The 24,288-nt window shown below is 42.5% G+C and overlaps 2 protein-coding genes across 2 annotated transcripts; one reads left to right on the top strand and one right to left on the bottom strand.

The window, feature by feature from the left end:
- Positions 1-992: 992 nt before the first annotated feature.
- Positions 993-2,700, top strand: BSX (brain specific homeobox; the record flags this gene model as incomplete). The annotated part of the gene is made up of 3 exons (XM_080631602.1): positions 993-1,257; positions 2,141-2,337; positions 2,455-2,700. 3 exons carry the CDS (start codon positions 993-995, stop codon positions 2,698-2,700), a joined length of 708 nt encoding a protein of 235 aa, XP_080487728.1.
- A 7,073-nt stretch (positions 2,701-9,773) lies between these two features.
- JHY (junctional cadherin complex regulator) lies at positions 9,774-21,067 on the bottom strand (the record flags this gene model as incomplete). Its single annotated transcript, XM_080631637.1, has 7 exons — positions 9,774-9,986; positions 11,250-11,375; positions 12,242-12,322; positions 14,191-14,476; positions 14,859-15,490; positions 17,038-17,148; positions 20,693-21,067. 7 exons carry the CDS (start codon positions 21,065-21,067, stop codon positions 9,774-9,776), a joined length of 1,824 nt encoding a protein of 607 aa, XP_080487763.1.
- Positions 21,068-24,288: the final 3,221 nt, after the last annotated feature.

Genomic DNA, 24,288 nt, shown 5'->3' with positions numbered 1-24,288 from the left:
CGCGAATTCTGCCTCTATTAGAACACTTTTACTATTAACGGTAGTGATTGGAATTGTGATGGCAACTCGATTTCAACAAATTAGAGCTTAAAATCGGGAGATGAAGGAGGAGCGCCTTCTTTTAATTTCCCTGAGTTTAACATCAATAATTAGAGCAATTTTCTGCGATGCGCACCGAAATTATCTCTGCTATGATGTGGTGTATCACCCTCATTTTAGCAAATTGACTCCAGGGAAATGAATGTTACAGATTACGAGGGGGGGACGGAAAAATAGAAGACAAACAGAAAAGGAGAGTTAGCACAACACTGAGTGGGGAATGGACGGGAACAAAACCCCAGCGGGGTAATAACTTGAGCGGAAGGGACAAAGTGCAAGGGACAAGTTAGGAGTGGCAGTGGGGCAAGTGGGGCAGCTCAACAAAGTGCAGTGATTTATCATTTCCCCCCCCCCCCCAAGTTTTTGTCTTTACAAGAGAAAGAGGATAAAACGCTTGTGTTTGGGGAAAAGCTCCGACCCCGCCGCTCGCACAGGGGCTGAGAGTGGGTTGCGCTGCGCTGCCGGGCTGAGGTGCGGTGCGCAGGGGGCAGGCTGCGTGCCCCCCCACCCCAAGCGGCTCGGCGCCCCCTGCGCGGTTTGGGTGGCCCGGCGGGCACGTTCCCCCCGCCCGGCCGATGGCGATTGGTTCGCCGGAGATCCCCCTTTCTCCCGCGCCTCAAAGGCGCGCATCTCCCCGCCCAGCCCGAGCCCGCCCGCCTCGCATCCCCCAGCTCTTCCCTTCATTTCTGCCTGGGGGGGGATATTTATTTTTAATTATTATTATTGCTATTTATTTTTTTCTCCCTTTTTTTAAAAAAAAAAAAATTTTATTCATTGTTATTATAATTATTTCTATTTATCACCCCCGGTCCCGCCGCTCCCTCGCCCCCTGCATCCCTCTTTCTCAGCCCGCCTCTCTCCCTTCCCTGCTGCCCAAGGGGATCACAACCGAAATGAACCTCAACTTCACCTCGCCAGTGCACCCCGTTTCCGCGCCCAGGCCCACATCCTTCTTCATCGAGGACATCTTGCTGCACAAGCCCAAGCCCTTGCGGGAGGTGCCCCCAGAGCACTTCCCCGGCTCCTTGGCCTCTCGCGTCCCCCTCTTGGACTATGGGTACCCCCTGATGCCAACCCCGACGCTCCTGGCGCCTCACCCGCACCCTGCCCTGCACAAGCCGGAGCATCACCATCACCCCTATTTCCTCACCACCTCGGGTAAGTGCAGCTCTTCGCGGTGAGGAACCTGCGGAGTTTGTGGCCAGACGGACCCGGGGTGGGAGGACTCGGGTGGGGAAAGGAGGCCTCAGCCCCGGACGGGACAAGCCCCTCGGGGCATCTTTCCTCATCCTTCACCTGGATCCGGACTGCGGTTCCCCGCTTCCTTATCAGGGAAAGTTGCGGACCGCGCTGCAGATTGCCATCCATCCCATTGCCCGATATCTCGAGTGTCTCCTTCTCTTTCCCTTTATATTCTATTTATTACTTTTTATTACTTTTATTTTCGGACCGATAACATGTCTTTTTCCTTGCGTTATCCCTCCAGACAGTGCCCGAGCTTTGATTTTTCCACCTCCAGCAGCACTGCTAGGGCTGCTCCGGCTCCGCATCCCGGGGCCGGGAGAGAGGCTCCTCCTGCCCGGCCGGAACCGGGGGCTTTGCCACTCTTCCCCGGGCTCTGAAAGGAAGGAAGGAAACTCTCCTCCAAAGTTTCTCACTGGGCATCCCAAGTGAGATGGGAAGTTACGCAGCGGTGGAGCCGGGAGGACCGTTTTCCTCCCAGCCTTTTCCAGGGCTGCCGTCTGTTTTCCTACTTTCTTTTCGTTGTGGTTTGATTGCCAGGAGAGTGAAGGTTTCCCTCTCCGGGCTGACCGCTCCAGCTCTGCTTAAGACAGCACTGCTCAGGCTGCGTTTGCTTTGCTTGGGGAGGGCTCAGCAGGGGCAAAAAGCTTTGGTTTTAGTGCAAGAAAATCCCCTAAATCAGTAAAACGACCTTAAAAACGATATAAACGAAAAAGTCATTAAAAGCTAAGGGAGGCAGGGGTAGAGCCCAGCTCCGGGAGCTGCAGCCCACCCGGGTCTCGGCCGTGTGTTCCCCCAGGAATGCCGGTGCCAGCCCTCTTCCAGCCCCACGCTCACGCCGAGCTGCCCGGGAAGCATTGCCGCCGCCGCAAAGCCCGCACCGTTTTCTCCGACTCGCAGCTCTCCGGCTTGGAGAAGAGGTTTGAGATTCAGCGGTACCTCTCCACGCCCGAGCGGGTGGAGCTGGCCACGGCGCTCAGCCTCTCCGAGACCCAGGTACCGGGCGGAGGGACCGGCATCTGCCCCCTTCCCGTGTCCCATGTAGTATCCTCACCTTTTCCTTCTTGTTTCTATTTATCGTTATTATTTTTCCCCTCGTGGCACTTTCCCCAGGTGAAAACGTGGTTCCAGAACCGGCGGATGAAGCACAAAAAGCAGCTGCGGAAAACCCAGGAGGATCCCAAGCACCCGGGAAGCGAGGAGAACCGGGAGCAGAGCTCCCCCGAACCCGAGCTGCCAGAGGCGGCCGGCACCGAGCCCCGCAAGGGCCCTCCAGGCCCATTCTTGCTCCAGGACCCCGAAGACGAGGTGGACATCCTGGAGGAGGGGGACCTCTGCGCCGGTCCCCATCGCCTCTAGTTGCGCAGGGGCCCGGGGCAGCTTTGCCCCGGCCCGGCAAACTGCCCCTATCTCCCAGCCCTGAGCAGTGCCAGAGGGGAGGGGATCACGTTTTGGGGAGGAGGTGGTGATGCGGAAGGAGGCAGTGATGCTCCGCGATACCGTCGGCTGCCCCTCGGCATCACCCCGAGAAGTCTAATGAGGGAGAGCGGAATAAGGCGAGTTCCCTTTTAAGTTTCCCCTTTTCCCTACGAGATATGGGACTTCTCTCCGTTCCCCGAACTTTCCTCGGTTTTGAAATAAAAGTGCACCCGTGGCAGCGTGTTGTGGTTACTGGGAGCGGCGGGCAGGTCGGGTTTATCCCGGATTTATCCCGGGCAGAGCTTCCAGGACACGCACATCCTCAAAACAAAAACAAAAACAAAAAACAAAGGAAAACAATTATAGAAACGCCTTCCAAAGAAACAGATAAAACAGAAACTACCATTTGTTTAATTCCGATATAGGGAGGGGAAAGGGGGAGCACCACGAATAACTCGATGATTGCTCGGAGCAGACGCAATCCCAGCTAGCAAAAGAGAGCCGCTTGGAGAACCACCTGCACCGGTGATTCCAGCCTGATTCCTTCCCGCCTTCCAGGTGCGAATCACCGTCCGGATACTCCTCTTTTCCTCCCAGAGATGCCCCAGAGCTGCGTTTGGCTCCTGTTTTCCCCCTGCCTGCGTTTGCCCCAACGCCTCCCTGAGCTCCGTCTGGCAGCAGCCGCTTTGCCTTTATCTTCCTGCCAGGGAAATGCTTTTAATTTCCAGGTAAATTAAGATATTTTAAATGTTATTTATTTTTCCCCCCTCTGGCGAGCTGCTCGTTTGGGAGCGAGGCGGAGGCTCCTCGTTTCCAACGGGAAAACTGGGGTTTTCCTCGGGAAAATCCTGGAGGAGAGTCTGTGCTTGCTCCGATGTTGGCTGCGCAGCCCCTGCTGCACCAGCAACGCGGTGGCGTGTCGGTCTCTCCTTAGGTTATTCAATCCTGTTTTCCTATCTTTATTTCTAATTTGGTGTCATTGGCACTTTCGGTGCTTGCTTTTTTTTTTTTTTTATTATGAAATATGCGATTTTGTGAGGAAAAAATCTGTTTAATATATAAATACAGATTATTGCCATGTGTAAGTTTACTTCCTTTTCGTGGGTTTCCCTTTATGCTTTTTACCCTTGAAATAATAAACATCACACCTTAGGGAGGGAAAAATACCAGATACCCAACGGTCTGCCCATCAAATGGCTGCTTATCTTTTACACGGTCTTTATAATTACTTCCAGAACAAGCATTTTAATCATAAAACTTTGTAAAACGCCACCCATCTCCCTAGAAATGATAATTCAGAAGGCAAATTTTTCCACCTAAAACCTTGATGTGGTTTGGAGCATGTTAAAGAGCTAAGTGCAGGGTGCAGCAGGACATTTCACATTGCTGTCTGGAAATGCTTCTCCTGTCTATCCCCTCCTCTCATCACCTACTCAGAAGGTGATGGAAACCCTTTCAATTCGATGCCATCCTTCACCTGCATCCGTACTCAATTACCCAACAAGTATTTGGTTCATTTTGCTCTGTCAGCCTCCTCCTGATCTCATGTTTCATCAGGAGCTATTTAAAGTGATATAAAAGAGAAGCTCTAACATGATATTTAGTGATGTTTTCTTTCTGACCATGTCTCAAGCTGCTGTTCATGGCACGGTATCGATACCCATCTCAGGGCAGATAGTGCTCTGCTGCTGGGGTCCTTTGGTAATAGGGTTAGGCAGCAAGGTATTTAGAGAAATCCCTTTATTTCAGTGAAAGGGAACATTAGGAGCAAGTATAAAGATGTAATAATCTAAAACAATTGCACCTGAATGAAAAGGGAGATTAAAAATCCTGTTTCATTACATTGGTGTGTATGATTTCTTTTTACGTCTGTAAAGAATTGCTTGTTCTCTCTATTACTAAAGGCAAAGGTGTGTAAAAATGCTCTGTGCTGGAAAGAACTCCAAGGAAAAAGGCAGGAGAAAGTAAAAAGTAGAAGATGAAGTGAGAGAAGTTTTTCGGCAGAGATGCACAAAAGCAACTTTTCCCTCCTCTGTGCATTTACACTGCTCTTTGGCAAGGCATCTAGTGGATGTAAAGAAAGTAGTGGTGTCAACCTGTGGGCACTGCCAGGCTCTGCTCTCCCAGCACTGCTCAAGGAGTGTGATCAAATGCTGTGCAACCAGGAAGGTCCCACCACACCAAACACCCCAAAAGTCGGTGCTCATCTCCTCTGCAGTAGCAGGGCCTGGGGCATCTGCACATTGATAATGTTTATAGTCTGATGGTGGTTCCCAAGGAGGGAAGGATCCTGGGATTCAGGTGCAGGCACGTCCAGGAACAAGGTCTGCAGCACAGAGTGCCGCAATGCAGGCAGTGCTGCAGATGACAGTGAATGAGGTCAGGACAGGTAAAACCCACAGGTATCCTCACCTCAGTCCCTTGGGCAAGGCAGGGTTCATGGGACCCCTTTATCAGTGAGGTTTCTCTGAGGCACAGAGGTGTGACAAAGAGCCCATTCCCCTTTCTGCCACCAGCATTATCACACTCAGGATGTGCCAGGACTATGAAGAAGGGTCACAATATGACTCAGATAACGTTCAATTCTGCTGCCTCCATCCTGCTGCTACAGGAACTTTCTCCTTCACAAAGAATTTATGCAGGTCAACGAAATCAAATCAAATCCACCCTCTTTTCCCCTCTCTGTATGTCCAGCCACCTTGGCTAACATTTAAGATTCCAATCATGTTTGAAATGGAAGCCACTGATGGCTAGCAACCTCAGTGACAAATACATACAGAATGTGAACCACGCAACCCGAGGCAAGGACACTGCGGTGGTATGCACCGAGCCTTGCGGTTAATGGGAGAATGCTTTGGGAACAGGCTGCTTATCCCAGAAAGTTTGATGCAAGCAAGGGCAAAACCCCCTGAGATGGAGATAGTGGAAGGAAACAGCCCCTACCTGAGACATCTCCTCCCTTTAGAATAAGTGAAATGTGGTTTTATTCTCGAGTCCCAGCTCATTCAGTGACAAGTGCTGACTTTCTCCTGCTTTCCCCAAGAAGCTGAAGGAGTACAGGAGATTGTTTAGATCTCTTATATTTATGTGTGCTTAGGAAATGCTGAGTTGAAATAGCTTGCAGGAAATAATTACTGGAAATAGGAAATCTTGGTGGATTTCCTATTTTTCAAGAAATCCACTGAAGTATTGATTTTTCATCAAAATTCTTATGTTTTCTTTTTCCAAGTGAAATTATTTCCTGCTAATTAATTTGAACACCCAAATGGTTAATGTTTACTGTTGATTTCATTAAAGAAAATCACAAAATGGTGCATAAAATAATTCTATGAACCTTTGCTCTCTGTTCTGATTTTGAGTGTTTTCCTGTCTGCTGCCCTTAACATCACTGACTTTCTCGGGACTGGAAAGCAGTGCTGACCACTCAATTGCTTTCCTGAAAAGACTCGCTATTCTCTGGTGTAGTGTGTGTTGGATCTGCTCTGGCTGCTGGAACAAACCCTTCAGTGCTCCTATGACACACAGAAAACTAGCCCCATGGTGCTACCTGCAGCTGCCCGCTCTGCACTCCTGATTATGCAAAGCTCTTGCTGAGCTGCTGGGTGTTCCTTTAGCATCTGCTCTATCCAGGTTTTGGGCTCAGCATCACTTCATTCAGAGCAGGCTCTTCTGTAAGGCAGGCTGCTCTAACTCACCCTCATCAGCTGTCACCAGTGAAGTTCACTGCCTTTCCCCATCACTGTGGTTTTGTCCATCTAGAACTCTTTCTCACACTGCACAGGCAGTCACCAGGGTTGGTCCTTTCTTCACATGCCTGCTTATTCTCATGCAAAGGGCACTTAGGTTAGGGCAACAAACCTAAGATTTTGGGCAACATGCAAAATAATGATAATTTAAAAAGGCATATTCTTTCTGCTATTATAATTTAATGTAGAACTGATTCCTGATGCTAATGATCAAATGCTTGGCTCATTGGCTGTTTGGACATTACAGCTTGTTCATGCCTATTTGGAGGATTCAGTGACTGAAGGAGTCAGACATAATTTCGTCTAGTTTACAATCCTCATCTTTGTCCTTAGAGATGTAATGATGGAACATGGTTAATGTTTTTAACTGATAAACCAATATGTTTCTGTCAGTCAGCAGCCGATAAGCCAGATGTTCATACCTTTTGTGAGATGATGGTGGGAAGCCAACGTCAGCTACTTTAGAAAGAAATGTGATGGTGATTTCATTGCAGCAGCATTGCTCCTAAGTAGAAGTGAAGGTGGTTTCAGCTTCTATCCTTCCTGAACCTAAAATATCAAGAAGTGGCAGCAGAAATAGCCTGGAAAGTAAATGTTGACTTCTATTGGGTGGTGTACACAATTCCTGCCCCTGTGAAGGCAGCCTGTGCTCACGGTAACACTGTGATAGCTGGAGCTGTGGGACTACATCAGGCAGGTCCTACTCCAGCTCAATCTCTCCCCGAATACTTAATGCAAAATTCAAGGCCTATTTCTTATTTAAATTCCTTGCCTTCCTAATTTGAAAGACATTAAGTTTTGGCCTTTGCTTTTAAGCAGATGGATGCTCATCATTTACTTGTATGGTCGCTTTTTGTGCCACCATATCTGTTAGGTGCAGGGAAAATTTGCATTAATATTGAGGCAGATCAAAAGATTTTCTTTCCACATATGCTGCAAATCATGTCCTTTTTTTTTTTTTTTTTTTTTTTTCTGGGAGGAAGAAAGGAACTCCAAACTGAAACGGTCCTTTCCAAATGGTTTGTGACATCACCACAATCTGTGCTCATAGGAAAAACCTATACCCCCCCCCCCCCCATGCAGCATCATATACGTGACTTCTAGCTAACGTGGGTTTAGTATTTGAATGTTTCCTTAAAGTTCATTGTATGTTAAAACCCCCCAAATGGAACACACCACCCACCCAGAAAGACCACCCTCACTTCTGGGAGCTCTAAGAGGCAGTAGGATGACAGATAGGGAGGAAGGTGATCAATTAAGACATTAAGCATTTTGCACCACATGGATGCATCTGCATGTCAGCCAAATAATAAGGCCATCAGCTCATTTTCAGGGGGCTGTTGCCTACTTCAACTCAATCCTCAGATCAAAGAGAAAATGTCTGCTTGCATTTTCTAATCAGAAAAGGGATGCTAATTCAGGTTCCTTAATGTGTGGTGATAAGAGACTTCTTCAATTAACTGAATTCTATAGCTCAGAAAATAAAAAAAGGGGGATACAAAGGGAGTCAGGCTGGAAAGGCAGAAGTTCTCATTAAATCAAAGGTCCAATATTCATTACCTCCAGCATCTGGGGCTAAACACTAAACATGGAGATCATCAAAGGGGGTTTAATGGGTTAAATTGAGAATATAATCTAATTAAAATATTAGATACGAGTAAATAGCTCTTTGATATTCATCTGAAGGTTTCATTAAAATAGGTACTTGAGGTTTGTATTAAGGGGGGATTATCACTTTTAAGCAGAAACAACAAGTTGAGGTTCCCTAATAAGAAATGCTTCAAAGTGTAACCGTTTGGTTTAAAATATAAAAGTAGAAAAGCAGCAACTGGCAGAGCATGGTACCATTTACCCAGCCTCGCTTGATGGATCATACCACATGCATGCACACTCTACAGCAAGGGGGCAAATGCTGTTCCCAAAGGTGAGCAGAAAGCAGGCTGAGGCAGAGGACAGTTTTGTTCCAGAAGTTGCAGTGGCCATTTGAAGATGTCTATTGCTGCACTTCCATATGCTTCTTCCACCAGATTGCCCCCAAAGCTTAGGTATGTGACAAACTTGTGCCTGCAAAGTCTAATGGCCTCTGGGGTGGGTCAGGAGGGCTTTAAGGAAAGGAATATGTCCTTTTCCCATCATGGAGAGATGCAGTATATTGATCATTTTGACTGGAGATGCTAACACACTTTCAGGAGGGCTGAGGCATCCTGAGGACTATAGGATCTACTCTCTAAAATAAAAGGTATATGTAAGACTTTTCCAGCAATATATTTCATACCTCCAGTGCCTTGACTTCACTGTACAACTACAGTAAAATCATCTTCCTGGTGAGACATCCAGCCCATGTTAACCCAGCAACGTGTTAAGTCTTAACGCATTTCTAGCTTTTACCTTTAACTAAAAGTACATCTAGAAAGAGAGAAAGCCATTTCATAGATATCCCCTCTTTTATTCCCCACCTTTCCTTTCCATTGTGAGCCTCCTTCAGGGAAACCCAAACCCTTTTTTCCCCCCCAAAGACTAATTCTCTCTCCTCCCATTCAAAAGGGAACATAATAAACTGGATAAAGCAATTACATATAATCACGAGGTTGTTGGGGTTTTTGTCTGTGCATGTTTGTTCTTTTTCTTTCCCTTTTAACTAACCTATTTGCTAAGATTTTAGTGTGTTTTCTCCAAAATTCCCTTGCTGTGTGTTCTAACCACATTTCACATGTTGCCTTAATTCATCATTTACTAAGTTAAAGAAATGGAAGCATCATAAGAAACCCATCTGTTTGTTGTTATTTTGATAGATTTAATCTGTTAAAAGCTGTTTCCTCTCAAACATGTAGCTCTCAATTATCCTTAGTTACTCAATGTATTTTCCAACTGCTTCTGGCTAATAACAGACTGTCTGCATCATCAGCCAGGGCTTGTTTTGAATTCTCTTGCCCCAGATGAAGCTTCAAAATCTGGGTCTTGATGTGACAACTATTCACTAACAAATAACAGAGGAACAGTTGAGTAATGAGCATTGTATCATTACCCACTGCTATGCTTGGTGCAATTCAAGAACAGAAACATTGCTGGTAGTAAAATCATCAAGTGAAACTGATGTTTACTTCTAATGCTTTTATGCTCATATGTTTGAAATGCCTAAAAATGCTCCAGCTGTGACAAGCCAACAGATGATTAGTCTGAAAAATGGAATGGGAAATCATACGTGATGCTCATAGCTCATAACTAAATGATTTAGACATCGTAGCCTTGAAGATACCCCTAGTAATTTCAAAACACTTGTAAGATATGAAGGTTTTTGAAAGCAGCTACAACTTGCTTCTCCTTCTGGTGTCTGTCCTGCAAAGTTTCCAAGCATGCAATTTGAGGCAGAATGTCTCCATTTAAAGTCCATGGCAGAACTCTTTCTTCTTTCACCTTTTCAGCTGATTGTTTTGTTGTGAAAGTTTTGGGTCTAGGAATCTTCTTGGCATATTCCAGTGCCTAAAACCAAGAAAATTGGGGTAATTGATTAAGAGAAAACCTGACCAATACTTCCAAGAAAATGTAGATATTTCCATATTGAGTTAAATTATTAGTTCTCCTAATTCCCAGTCTTGTTTCTGGCAGTGTTCAATACCAGATGTTTCAGTAGCTATTGCAAGAAACCTCTGGAGTGGGCAAATCACCACCTCAGGGTGGTTTGCTTTCTGATACCACTGGAGAACACCTTAAATACTGGAACAGTGTTTTTTCTTTCAAACCAGATACCTGTAAGAGGGTCAAATAGTACAGAATGATGCATGGAACTGGAAGGCAGAGGGAATGGGAACAGTATTACGGAAATCCTGAAACTGGGAGCACTCTGCTTTAACCTGGGGCACCCAAAGGATTTCAAAGCCCACATAAGTGATTTATGTGAGGCTTGGAAACAAATGCAAGTAACTTAGGGATTAAACTGATATTAAATGCCCAAACTTATTTCCTGAAGCCTGCAGTTCTCATTCGTCACCATGGAGGAATACCTGTTAGCATGCAAGTGTGCTCCTGCAGAACTGATGGATATATACTATTTCTGGAGCTTTATTATTTCCAGCAATATAGAAAAGGTGCTGCCTTTGCTTGTTTACGTGTGTCACTGTCATGTAGTCAGTCATTGCTCATTTGGGCTATTTTTGAAGGCAGGTGAAGGCTAAAGTGATGTTGTATGGGCTTGAAAAATAAGACCAATTACTGTAGCTATGCAACTGAAGTGAAAAGAGTTTGTGAGTGAGACTGACAGGCAGGTGGATAATAGACTAACAAGAGGATATCTGTGGTCCATTAGAAGAGTGCACTCTGCAGTGGTGAGGCCTCTACTGCTGATGTGAAGCAGAGCATGTGCTGCACTGGGTAATGTTCCTAGGAGGGTCCCACTCGCCTTTGTTCCCACCCTTTCCCCAGGAAACCATCACTAGCTGTTTAAGCCACCTTGAGTGCTGGTAGCTGGATGGGGTACTGCTCTTTATCCATTTGGTACACTCTCATGAAGAGCAAGGCAGATGCATGGACTGAAGACTGCTTTTGGCAAAGAAATCAGCAACTACATCTACAGCCATAACAGAATAGATGAGCACTTGCCAGGATCCCATAAGTCCTTAGAGTTTTTAAAAGGAAGATCAAAATGAAGAAACCATTTTAGCCTACAGTGAGTTAAATTTATGCTTTTTCTTTATGCAAAGCCCAGAATCTCTCCCTGCATGCATTTTAAAGGAACTCTGCTCTTACCTTCTGTCTTGACACTGAAGTTGTGACCTGGGGTTTTGTAGGTAACCTCTGAACTGAAGCAATGCTTTTCATGTTGCGTTCCTTAATCTGCTTTGCATATTCCTTTTGTTGCTTCAACTTCTCTTTCTGACAAAGGCAAAAAGTGTATGGTTAATGAAATATCTCCCTGGATCCATCAATGAGACACTTTCCCACTGGAGTCTTCCATTTATACCTCTGTTGCTGTTTAACCTGTTATGCTATTGATCATTTCTCAGTAGAACACAACAGGAAGCCCTGATAAATGGCACAGCTTTCTTAGTCACTCTTCGTTTTTAAGAGCTTTTCCTTGGACCATGTAGAGGATAGAGCTCAACAGAATAGTGACAGGTTTAAACATTCTTTATTCTGAATGTTTAAGATCTTTTTTTTTAAGATACTGTTTGTATCTCTATAAAGAATGCCATATAAAGCACCTCTTGTTACATTAATAGCATCTCAAAGCATGCAGGATGGAGTTTGCAGCACCTTGGATGTACAGCTGCTACCAGACCCTCATTACCAGCAGAGAACAGGCAAAGAGATATCAATTGTTCAGGTACTTCTTCTGAACAATCTGTTTCCATTTCAACAGGGTAATGCACATCCAACTATTTCATTCTTGCCTTTACACGAGTTCTTTTACTTCCACTTTGAAGGTTAGGCAACTCTTCTACATTGGGAATGAGACTGTAACTAAGCCACATGAGTGTATTACTTACTCGTGCAATTAGCCCTGGTGAACCATGTCAGCTACTCACTGTTTCTGGAACTACAAAACTAAAGGGTTAAAATGATCAACAATACTGTTGTCTTTCCTCCTATCCGAATCTCCCTTTAGGATCTTAAGCTAGACCTACAGTCAAGGACATAAAGTACCAGACAAACGTAAGTTGCTTCTCAGCAGAGATTTCTTTGCCATTCTCCCCTCTTTGCACAACTGAAAAGCGGATCATACAATAGGGACTGCTTACTTTCTCTTTGATTGCCTCATAGTCAGGTCCAAGGCCTCCAAGCTTCACATTCAGATTTATGTAGGCTTTTGAGGTACATGGCTAAAAAACAAAGAGCACTGGTAGGTTTTCCATTATAGGATTTCACAGGGAGCATAATAAAAGCAAGGCTTGTAGTGGACATCCAAGATAAGAGCAGGATGCAACTTGTAGTCTCAGTCTTACCTCTGGCGTGTCTCATTTTAAGGATTGTAAATGACCAAAATGATAGAGTTAATTGCACAAGTCAAATTACACTGTATTTCCTTTGAATCTAGGTGGGTAATGGCCAATCATCCAAATCAAAAAGCAACACTTTCTCAATCAAAAAGATGACCTTTTATGAGCTTTGTTTTTAAACAACTTGAAGTGACCCATTTGACTGTTATTAGAATGAAACTGCAAAGAAACAATTACAAAGAAAAGCAGATAAAATTACCCAATTTGGGTAATAATAATTAGGCAACAGTTATTAGTAATAGTAACCTTTCTTTGTTCTCAAGACTGCAATGGGAAATTGTTCACTGAGAGTTGAAAAATACATGCCTTGCACCACAGCAAAAGCTTTACAAGTGCATAGAGAAGACTGAAGGTGAGTGATAGGTGATGCCATTTCGGTACTTCATGACATTACTATAAGGACCCCAATACTTTTAGAATCTTTTTAATCTCTTTCAAGAACACTAGATTAACTTTTAGAAGTGGACTGAAAACTTGTCAGTGGAAACTCATTGTGACCAGCTCTGTAGTAATTCCAATCCCAGGGTAATGCAGAAACAGCAAGAAATCTATATGCAAATACAATGTGCATTTCTTTGAAGGGCATGTTCAAGTTTAACTCAGCTGCAGAGACGCATTATTTGATGCTGTTTTTTGTGTCTATTATCGCTGTTCTTCTGTGATACACATAACTTTTAAGGTAGTGGGAAGAGTTGATCATTTAGCTGTCTACAAAAAAATCAGGGTTTTCTCACTTCATGCAATGAGTACGAATTGATTTGTTCATTAGGAAAAGCTGGATATTTCTGTGAGCAGAAACAGTCTTACTCTTGTAGCATTCCCTGCACAGAAAGCGTGAGAAAGCTACTGAAAATACAGGACAGAAACAATGGTTTGAACTTGGGGGAACAGAAAGAGAAGGAAATCTGCCCTTCAGTTACTATCATAATCCAGCTAATTCTTCTCAAAAGCATTCAAGCAGCAATACACAAACTGCCTCCTAGATTAAACACGTGAGTAATTATTCCAGCTTAGTTTGTCTGCCCTGAGACTTGAGGCTAACTTCTTAAACATTTAATTTGTCATGGACACAGGGATATCTTTATGCTGTTCCACTGTGTCTGTGTTAACTGGTTGCTGAATGAAACTGGACACACAGAAAAGACAAAAAGAACCAAGTTTTAATAAGGAACAAAATGGGATCATCAGGAGACTTGTAATAATGTTTATGCCATTAGCTTTACAAATCCTCTAAGTTTGTTGTTGTTCACTTTGATTCCCTTGGAAACCAGGAGATTTGAGTTGGATAGCAAATGAGCGTGACCAGGATAATGGTTTGCTCAGATCTGAGGCCTGGCTACCTGCTGCTTTGTATAAATAGCTTTATTCTAAATCATTTTATCACTGGATAACTTAAAGGACAAACACTGTTCTGTGTGTTCTTAGAGCTAATCAAGACTGAAAGTGACATAGGGAGACGTGGTGGTAAACTGCCTTGCTCTTTAGACTAAAATGATTTTAGTGCCTGTTTCCACCTTTGTTCCTTGGGTTTTAATGCTTTGGGCAAGTCAGTGTCTGTCAGTGTGCTTTTTGTAACATGAAATATTTCTCAGTCCCCATTCCTTTTTATGGTTTTTGGATTATTAAGGAAACAAATCAATCAGAGAGGAAACAGAAATGTAAAGCCACCCAATCCACACCTATTTGCTTACCTTCTGGCTGACTTTAGGCTGGTTTTGCTTTTCCATCTGCATGAGATATTCTTCTGAGTTGCTCTGTGGTTTTTTCACTTGATTTCCTTTAACACTCTCTGGATTTACCTCTGAAACACTTTCTATCTGTGGGTTTATGGGTGGAAGTAGGCTGAAGAAGTGCCTGTCAGCTAAGTGGGCTTCTGTCAAGCGAGTATCTTCTTGGTGATACCGCTCCATTGCTGGTGCAAACTGGGAGGTTGTACAAGGGGCTGTTGGTGAACCGTGAATAGAAGATTGAGGCAGCCTAAAAAATAAAGGAGGGGAAGAATAAGAATCTTTACCTTGCATAGCAGGTAGCTCAACAAGCAATCTGTACATGGAATGATCCTTGTATTCTGGGAACATGATGATGGAAAGATGGGTATTCCATAATGACTGACAGTGCCTCATGGAATGACAAGACATCTTTTGACAAGGGCATGTAGGGATAGGACATGGGGCAATGGCTTTAAACTGATATAAGGGAGATTTAAATTAGGTATTAGGAAGAAGCTCTTCCCTGTGAGGGTGGCACATGATTTTATACTTTGGCCTTTAAAACATCTACTTGTCCATTTCTATCATTTCTGGACATCATAGTGTTATGATAATACTGTTTGAACACTTACATCCTTACCCTAAAGTACTGATAACAGTTCTGATACCTTTTATCCACACAAATGTGTCTTTTGCAATCCTGAAGCGACTCTTGATCCTTCACCAATTCTTGAAAATTAGCATTAAAAGTAGCTGAAATATTCCCCTGATTTGGATGTGCTTGGCCATTGGTACTATTCTGTCTTGCAAACAGCTGCACAGTGGCATGGTTGTGTAGATGTTGCTGGCCTCGTGGAAGTCCATTTGGAGAATTAGACTGGTATTTCCAGTCCTCCTTGCTGATATAGGCTGGAGATATAACCTCTGCTGGGTTAAATGGATGTGATTTCGGATGAAAAGGATAGGTAAAGGTGGTAAATTCTTGATTGGCAAGATGTCTTGAACTTAGGAAATTATTTAAGCAAGCATCTGAATTTGCTGCTGTATTAGTGTCAGGGCCAGCAGAAGGGCTTGGATACAGATACTCCTGCAGCGTGCTGCTGTCGTCTTGCTCCACTGCCTGTGTGGAAGAAGTCTGAGATCCTGATATTTGGAGGTGCCAAGGCCTCAGTTCTGCTGATCTTCCTGGCTGTTGCTGGCTGTCATTCCTTGGGATAGCTCTCCCTTTGAGTCTCTGGTTGGATTTTGTGTTATTTCTCTGGTAGGACTTCTGTGGGTGAATCTAAAACAAATTATCAGAAGCAGGGTGAATTTCAGTGGTTGCTATTTTATACGTTCATTAAGATCAACCATCAAGTGTACTGGTAAATTTGCCTGTCACAATGCCTTTCATGTAGCTGAATCTTCCACCTCATCAAATTAACTGATTATGTACTGTTTTGACTAGATTATATCATGTTCTATGGTTTTCAATCAGGACAACATTCTTATTTTAGACAGACTGATGTCAATGATTGAAATGATTTCCTTTCTAAACCAAAACCTCCTCCCTGAGCTGTATCCTGCAAAACACTAGCCAAATGATAAGAAACAATAGAAGAATTTAAGCACCCCAGGACTACTGTTTTGAGCTAAACTGGCATACTCCAAACCTGGAGTTTAAGATTTGTCGTGTTCCAATTGCAGCATCAGGTGCTGCCCATTTTGAGGAAAGACATGGCTTTCCTTCTAGGGAATATACAAATCCATTCTGAGTCCATTTAAGCTTTGTCAGCGCTAAAATCCTTCATTTCATCCTCCTGTCTCTCTCTAGGGTTCTTTTGTTAGCAACGCTTGCAATCACTACATAGCATACACAGTCAGAGTAACTACTTAATGGTAGTATTAAATCCACATACAGACCACAGTGTTTTGGTGAAAACCAAAAAAAGCACTGGGGAATCCTGACTCCTGGTGCCAGGATGATGATTTGTTATCTCGACCTCTGCTGTACCGATTAATGTTCTGGCATATTGTGCCCCTAGTCAAAAGCATCAACTGCTGCCAAACGGGGACCAGGCCAATGCTTTCTCATTTAAACAGAATGAGCAGCCCTGTAAAATTCCCTCCTCATTCTCAAATACCACATATAAAGCTCATCTATCTCAGTGGACAACAGCATAAAGTCATGTTTGTTCTTTATAGAATTGCAGCTTCCAGTCTTAGGGGAATTTAAGCAGTCTGCCTGAGTTACTTCAAACACTTGTAATACAAAGACAGTAACTAGGTTTTCCAATAATAATCCTGTTGGCTTGAAGTTCTGGTTCTGAAGCTCTTGGTTTTTCATCAGTGATGATAACCTGGTCTCTTTTATTGCTCCAAAAACTACTCCACTGCATTGGTTTGAAAGCATAAAGCACATCTATAGACCTATGAATACAGAGGAGTTCAGTGCAACTTTGCCTACAGATAACATTTTCTGTTTTACGGTATGAGGATTTTAGGGGACAATTAATGCAGCAGCAGTTAAGTTCTAGCTCAGAATCCTCGTGAACCATTGAACACAGACAGGTACTAGTTTGTGCTTTTGTATTATTATCAACCAAGTAATGTTGTAGATAGATCAGATTCTTTGAGCTCTAAATTTCTTGGAATTTGAGATCTATTTTGACTTCAAATAATTCAGTATATAAAGCAGCGTATACACTAGATTTTGGTGATCGCCTACTGATATATATCTAAGGATTTACTGTCAGTAATTGATACTTTGAATTTAATGAGATTACAGCTTTAAATATTCAAACTTCAATGCTTCTACATGTATATTATCATGTTACATCGAAACAGAACCTTGAGATGATGTGCTTTCAGGTACCATCTGTCTTCAGGCTTGATTTTCACAGTCTGGAATGGTAGGACTCTCTTAACTGGTTCCTCATCAACAGCTTTAGGATCTGTAACCTGAAAACCCAAGAATGTTTATGGCCACAGCCCAACCAGATGAAAGGATTTAAAAATCTTGGGGAAAGAATGAGAAATAATTTGCCTCCTATTAAAGCCAAAATGGTAAAGTTAGGCGGTATAGGATAGAAAAGAAGAAAATGAAAGGCAGAAAGAGAAAAAAGGAAGCAAAACCCCAATTAACAGTGATGTGGTAGTAGGGAATGTTCCTTCTACTTCTAAAAAGAAGAGAGAAAAATAAGATTGCAGGAAGTATGAGCACAGAAACCTGCATGCAGCCATCAAAGTCTGGGCTTCTCCATTTATAATAGAGGCAGTGGATGTTCCTAGGAACAGAAAAGTGACCAGACAATCACCATGGTCCAAGCAATCAGCCAGTGTACAAAAATATTGATGGACGATATATGCCATAGCAAGGTCTTGAGCAACAGTCAGGCATAACAAGATGACAAAACATGGTAATGTAGGAAGAAAAGTGCAAGGAGTAGCTGCACAAATGGAACATCTAATACACATAGCCTGGCAACGATATCAAACAGCCTGCGCACAATAACAAGCCCGTAAACAAGAAGGACACCTTCACGTGGCCACAGTGGTGACAGCACAATGGCTGGAAATCAGATCTGAGCAATTTTGGAGGGTGGTTGCTGGCACTACAGATTTCAAAGCCAAGCAATACCCTTGTAAATATAGTCATAATGCAAGTTTTTGCTGAAAGCACCAAACTTTTGACTCCAATCTATAAAATTTCAGGAAAAACAATTTTTTTTTTAATTTATTAGTTTTTTATTTAAACCTGTGTTGTCTCAAACTATCCTGCTAACTACTATAGCAGGTATGACCTCAATTTACTGTGCAGTCTCATCATAAAGAGTCTACAGTTAACTATGTGCTGAACTCACCCTTGTGGTAGAAGTAGCTATGCATGTCTGTAGAGTGACACTGGCTAACACGGGAGAACTTATGCTGAGAACATATTTGTGGCCAAGAGACTTGTTAAGTAAAATCATAGTGGTGAAATCAGTGTGAAGGAAGCATTAAATCCTTCTGGGAAGCTGAGCCTCTCATCTTTGGGGGTGGGAGATTAGGACAACAAGGATTTAGGGTTTATTGCTGAGTTTTCTTGTCACTCCAAAAGTCAATGCAGATTATATTAGTCGTGACCAGAAAAGTTCACAAATTAAAAGTTACCACACAGCTTTCCTGAACCTGTGGATAGATACAGCTTTGCAGACAGTAAGATGTTTTTGGTGGAACCAACTGACTCACTGGACTGATAGTTTACTAGGCAGGTAAAGCATACTTCTACATTATCTCTTTGAAAGAGGAACAGGACACAACCTCTGCCAGCATTTTTTGTGAACTATTCTATTAATACCAATCAAATTGAGAAAATGATCAAATGAAATTGCATTTTGAGAATCATAAGCTGTGTAATGCCTATTCTGTTAAATTGAGGCCCATAATTGCTTCTCTACTGAAAAGATACAACAAAGACAGCAATCATGGCATGTCATTATCCCAGACTAGAAAACCAGCCTTTGCAGTGAGGACTTCAAAGGCTTGTGGTTCTCGAATTGCATTTGGCTGCTATTGTTGAAGCGCAGGCAATCTTGATTAGGTGTTTACACTGAGGTAAGGCGCAGTGCACAGAGAGTCTGAGTGCCTTGGTCTAGAGCCATTAAAAAATTGTACATTATGTTCCTTGCTTTGAAGTAAGGGGCTCGTAGGTAGGAAAGCAACTCATATTGAGTACAGCTGAGCTAGACTGGGCCACTGCTTCTCTCTCTTTCTCTCTCTCTCTCTCCCTCTCTCTCTCAAAGAAACTCATCATCAGGTTCTTAAAGAATCAAGGCAACACTGCAAAGAACTTGATGCTTTATAAAATGCTATATGGATTAGTAAATATACAGATCAGCACACATTTATGGTATGTTTTGGTACATACAGCCTGCTGTCTGTATGCACAGGGATTATAGCTGTAATTCTGGCAAGAATGAGGGTGCAATGTTATGTCTATTGAAGAAAGATGTATGCAAAGTACTTATTTCATTGTAAACACTACTTTTGCTCTGGTCAACAAGATGCTTCCATCAGGTCTCTTTTCACTCCAACAGGATGGAGCAATGGATGTCTCAGTTAAGAACGAGAAGTAAGTACTTTTTCCTATGCCTATTCATAACAATTACAACAGTAGCTGACAGCAGGTGGTGTTGCTGTTGTGGATGTAAGAAGGAAAGAAACACATCTTTCTACGTGTGCTGCCTGGCTCCTGCTATGTTGCAGCTCTGCTGACCCTGTGGCTACTTCACCAAGGTAATCTTAGAATATAGCCCTGATTTTAACATACTTTTTTTTCCTATTACGTATCTTTGAACAGTGTCTACACAATCGAGTCCTGATCCCTGGCTCCAATACTTACATAGAAATCATTTTCAAAATTCCCCAAATAGTAAACATAATCATATCAACACAGCTTTAATTAGCATCAATCTACACTAATTATTTTTACCATCCTCCAAATTATAACTGAAAAAAACCCAAGTGCTCTTAATAGCTCTGCTAGAAAAAAGCTTGTCCACCCTTACGCTCATTGTAATGTAGTCAGCAGATGCCCTCTAATATTGTGTCAACTGTTCATTAGCCTTGGAAAGCAGCAGTGTCACTTGAAGCAGAAAGTCTCTGTAGTTTTGCAAGTTAAGATATGCTACAACTGATGGAGTGATTCAGTGACTCCCACCTTCCCATTATGCATAATAAGTAGCAAGTAAATGCAACAAACTCATGTATAATCGTTCATTAGGAACTGTAATTACATTTCCACTTAATCTTTAATAGAAGTTGTCTGACATTTTGCATTCAATCACAAGAAAGCTAGGCTCTTCAAGTCTAAGTACTGTACATGACTTGTATCTGCTGATTTCAAATATAAGGCTTGGCTTTGCTGAGAAAGCAAGTAAGGGGAAAAGGGTTGTCTGACCACCCAGATCCAACAGGTATTGCATATTCCTGCATATGTGATCCTAAATGACAGTGATAAGCAAGAGTGTGCACAGCCTTTGAAAGCAGTGTGACCACAACATCTTTTCTGGTTCTTAAACTCATTTGTAACTTCACATACACTTTTTTGTTACGATCAGTGTGGGTGAAAAAACCCTAATATAGCTTCTTAAGCCAAATGGAGACATCAAAGTTTCCTACTGCAACCCTAATCATTGTATGATTCTGTTATTGTATGATTTCTCTAATACCAAGATTAAAAACTAGTGACAGATCTCCTCTGCAACATGCTTCATGATCAAGAATATATGTATCTTAAGCAGGCTTGTACCAAGGCCATCACTGGGGTTGTGAGTAACCGAGGACTTGTCAATTATTCCATTCAGGATGAACAAGAGCCTCACCGGAAGTCATAAGTTACCAGTTGCAGGATAGGTTGTAAATCTTCTTAATTCCCCTATAAACCTGATCATGCAGCTATGCTTTTTTAACACTAGACAGTCCTCCATTTATACCAATTATAAACCATGTAAAAGTTACCTACCCGCTTTTGAAGAACTTCTTGCTTTTTGGTGTGTAGCTGAAGATAGGAATCAATCTCTGAACGTAATCCTAAAGTTCGTTTATTGCTTGCCACAAAGTCTTTCTTGACTCTTTGTGGTCGATCTTCTTGGATCTGAAGAGGAAAAGCACCTCCATGTGTCCTGGGACTATCTTCGCAATGACGGTTTTCTGCAGGTTCCTTCCCTTTGGTATGTAGCCTAAAGGGTTCACTGCTGATCACAGCATTTGGCTCATGAAAGCTTGGGCATTTTGTACCAAATTCTGACAATGAATCCTGTGACTTTACCTCCTGCTGATTCTTTTCTTCTGGGGAGCCATTGTAATGGAGGTAAAATGGATCTTGTGTGAAGTCCATATTGATTCCTTCAGCAATGTGACATAGCTCAGAAAACTCTGCTACATCCTTTGTGTTCTTCCAATTAGAATTGCGTTGGGCTGAAATGTGTCTCCACAGACTGTCGCTTCCTATGTAAAAAAGAAACACAAATTTATTTATGTATAAATTGTATCAATTCTATATTATTTCAGGGTGCAATTTGAGCCAACAAATGTCCTGCAAATACGGTCAGATGAATTCTTTCAGCGCATACGGCATGGTCAGTTGTGGGAGGAGGTTGGAACAGTTCTATCCAAAAATTCTTTAGCAGAAAACTAGGTAGGACCTCCTCTTCAGTTTGAATTTTCATTATCAGCGAATGATAAATTGGCCCAACATTCACATCACAGTAGAATATAGTCTTTATCCTAAATTTAGCACAAATAAATTAGAGAATCAGCTAAAAGATGAAATAACATTGTGATGCTTCTGTTGTTTCCTTTAAAATGATGTAGCCTTCAAATGAATGAGTATCTGTTGCTCATTCTTCAAGGACTCTGCTGTGTGAAATAAAAGTGATATTTATTATCAATTATTTATTACTTATAAGATTATTATTTATTATTTATAAAAGTGATATATACCTCATAAAATTACCCTCTCAAATGTCAGTTTGAGACTTTCTAAGCAACAACAGCCTCCAGCTCTGGGTTTTTATTCTCTTCTTATTCCTATAAGACATCACGATGTTTCAATAACAAAACTCCCTATGAAAGACCTAAAGTAACTTCTCATTTAGAAGCAAGCTGTAATTGAGGTAAATATACATACAAATTGGCTTCCAGAAGATGTGCAGGCAGTGGCAGGAGTAAGGAGCATGGAGGAAAAGAGCTTTTAATGCTGTTTTTCCTTAACCGGACTTGCTGTATAGCCCTGGTTTCTTGGACACTGACAAATGGTGAGCCTTTCAGAGTGACGTTTATAGGCACTGAAACCTGGTTGACTCTTTGGACCCTGTTAAAAGAAATGTACTGACCTGCTGGATTTTCCAAACTGTGGCATAGTTAATGATGCTAACATTTCCATAAATCATTAATTCATCCTTTCTGAATTAGCTACATGCTTATGCCTGTATTTCAAGTGGCTTCTAATAATACAACAATCTGTTTTTCTAGCAATGCTTTTCATTTCAGGCAAGCATTAGTGCTGTGGTATACTCTAAACTGGAGATTAGATGGTTTACACTGGTGAAAACATTATTATTCCTAGCTGTCATACACCACAGGTAAAGAGAAATAGATGACCATATTTTGAAATGAGTACAGAAGTATGTGATATAATTGCAATGATTCAAGTAACAGTATAATGCTAAAGAGTTCTATTGTGCTGAAATGTGTGCACAGCAGCTCAATTGTATTATGCAGGCCAGGTCACCGCACGGGAACAAAATGAGTGTGAAGAGCTCCTTCATCTCTAATCATCTGCACACAAAAAGTGCACCTTTTATTCCTCCCCCCAACTTGATAGAAAGGTTAGATGGACTCTGTACTCATGAACAAACGTGTTGTATGTAGACAACAGATGCAGAGGTTCCTCTTCAAATTCCGAGGTTAGTAATGGATGTAGAGAGGGGGTTTCATATGTATATGCTGTGATATTTGCTCCAGTTAATGGACTGTGTTCGAGTACTTACTAGGCTAAGTTCAAACAAAATAAAATCAAATTTCCATTTAATGAAGAGCCTCACATTCAGCATAGTATTCAGTCAAAAAAATTACTAAAAATTAGAGCATGTTTCTAGCACAATTAACATCATTTGCACTCACAATAGAATATTCAATAACTGGCCATTTTGCCTGTTGAGGAGGTGAATAAAAGCATGCTATTAATCATTTAGCCTTCATTTGTTTGCCATTTTATTTTAAGTAGACAATTAAATTGAAACTGCGCATTATTATTACTTCAGGTTTAATTTAATCCCTTTAAACTTGAGAATTATTCCCAATTTATTCAGTGTTAAACATTTTATGCATATGACAGCAAATTGAACTGTATTTGATGTACCGAGTGTTTTCTAAACAATGTTTAAAGGTGACAGTAACCCTGGAAATGTTCATTTTAGATTTACACAGCTATAAGGACAAACTGCACTTGTGCAACCCACCAATTTTTGCCTAAGAGGAAGTGGCTCAGTTTGCTCAGCACAGGTCTTTCTATATGGAAAGAAAAGAGGATGTGTTGGTGCTGGTTCTTTATTTCTTCATTGGCAAAGCCTGCCAAAGCCTCCTGGGTGTTCTCGAAGGCAGAAAGGAGACTCATTTGTTGCTCTAAGTTAATAGCAAGGAACCTTTACAGCGAATGCATCACTTCTTGCTGTAAAATCTACCTTAAACTGTTAGTGGTAACAAAGCTGAGTATAAACAGCTTACGAAAAAGAAAACAAAACAACAATTTTAGCTGAAAAATAGAGGCAAAAGGAATTTTACATGTTCTTATTTGACTTTACACCATCTCTGGCATGTAAGCTATCAGCAAGAAAGTGGGTGACAGCAAAAACACACTTTCTTCTTAAATTAGGAAGAGGGTTTCTTTTCATTTGATTGCATTTAGACGTTCCCAAGTCATCTGCCCCTCTAGACACTTAGAAGACACAGTGTGGGAACGTGTGTGTGACACTGCCACAGTGAGTGGCAGTGATTTGAGAGGAAATATACACTAGTTGGTTTCAGTGCAGTGAATTTCAATGCATACAGTGGGATGCACATGGCTGGGGCCCATCCCTTCAGAGCTACAGGGTGAGCTTCGCTTTAGTACATGGGCAACTGCTGAGTTATGGAATGCAGAATATGATTTCTAACTTTTCAGGGTGTTTATCACACGAGTTTACCCTCCGGAGGCCTTTTACACCAGGGTGGATACCCTGTATCCACTGCTCCCGTCATGGATCAGAGATGGGAGGTGGCGCCACCCTGTAGCCCGAAGAGAAAAGCCCAGCACCAGCAAAGAACCTTCTGTTTGAGCTGCCTCTCCCTGAGCAGTGTTCACAGCCTGTCCTGAGCCTCACCCCTGGTGCTCCCTCCGGCCTGAAGACAGGCCTGCAGCCCCCCAGAGACCTTGCCCCCCAGTTCCCTCACCCTAATGCCATCTCCCCAGTCCCCTCCAGTTCCCACTTCCCAATCCCATTACCCTTATAGGTCAGCTCTGCCCCAGGGCCCTGTCCCTAAGCCCGGCCCGTTGCCTACCGCTCTGTCGCGTCTCGC

Source organism: Psittacula echo, assembly GCF_963264785.1.
Source record: "Psittacula echo genome assembly, chromosome: 18".
Taxonomy (NCBI): Eukaryota; Metazoa; Chordata; class Aves; order Psittaciformes; family Psittacidae; genus Psittacula; species Psittacula echo.
This window is presented reverse-complemented; position numbering and strand designations above follow the sequence as displayed.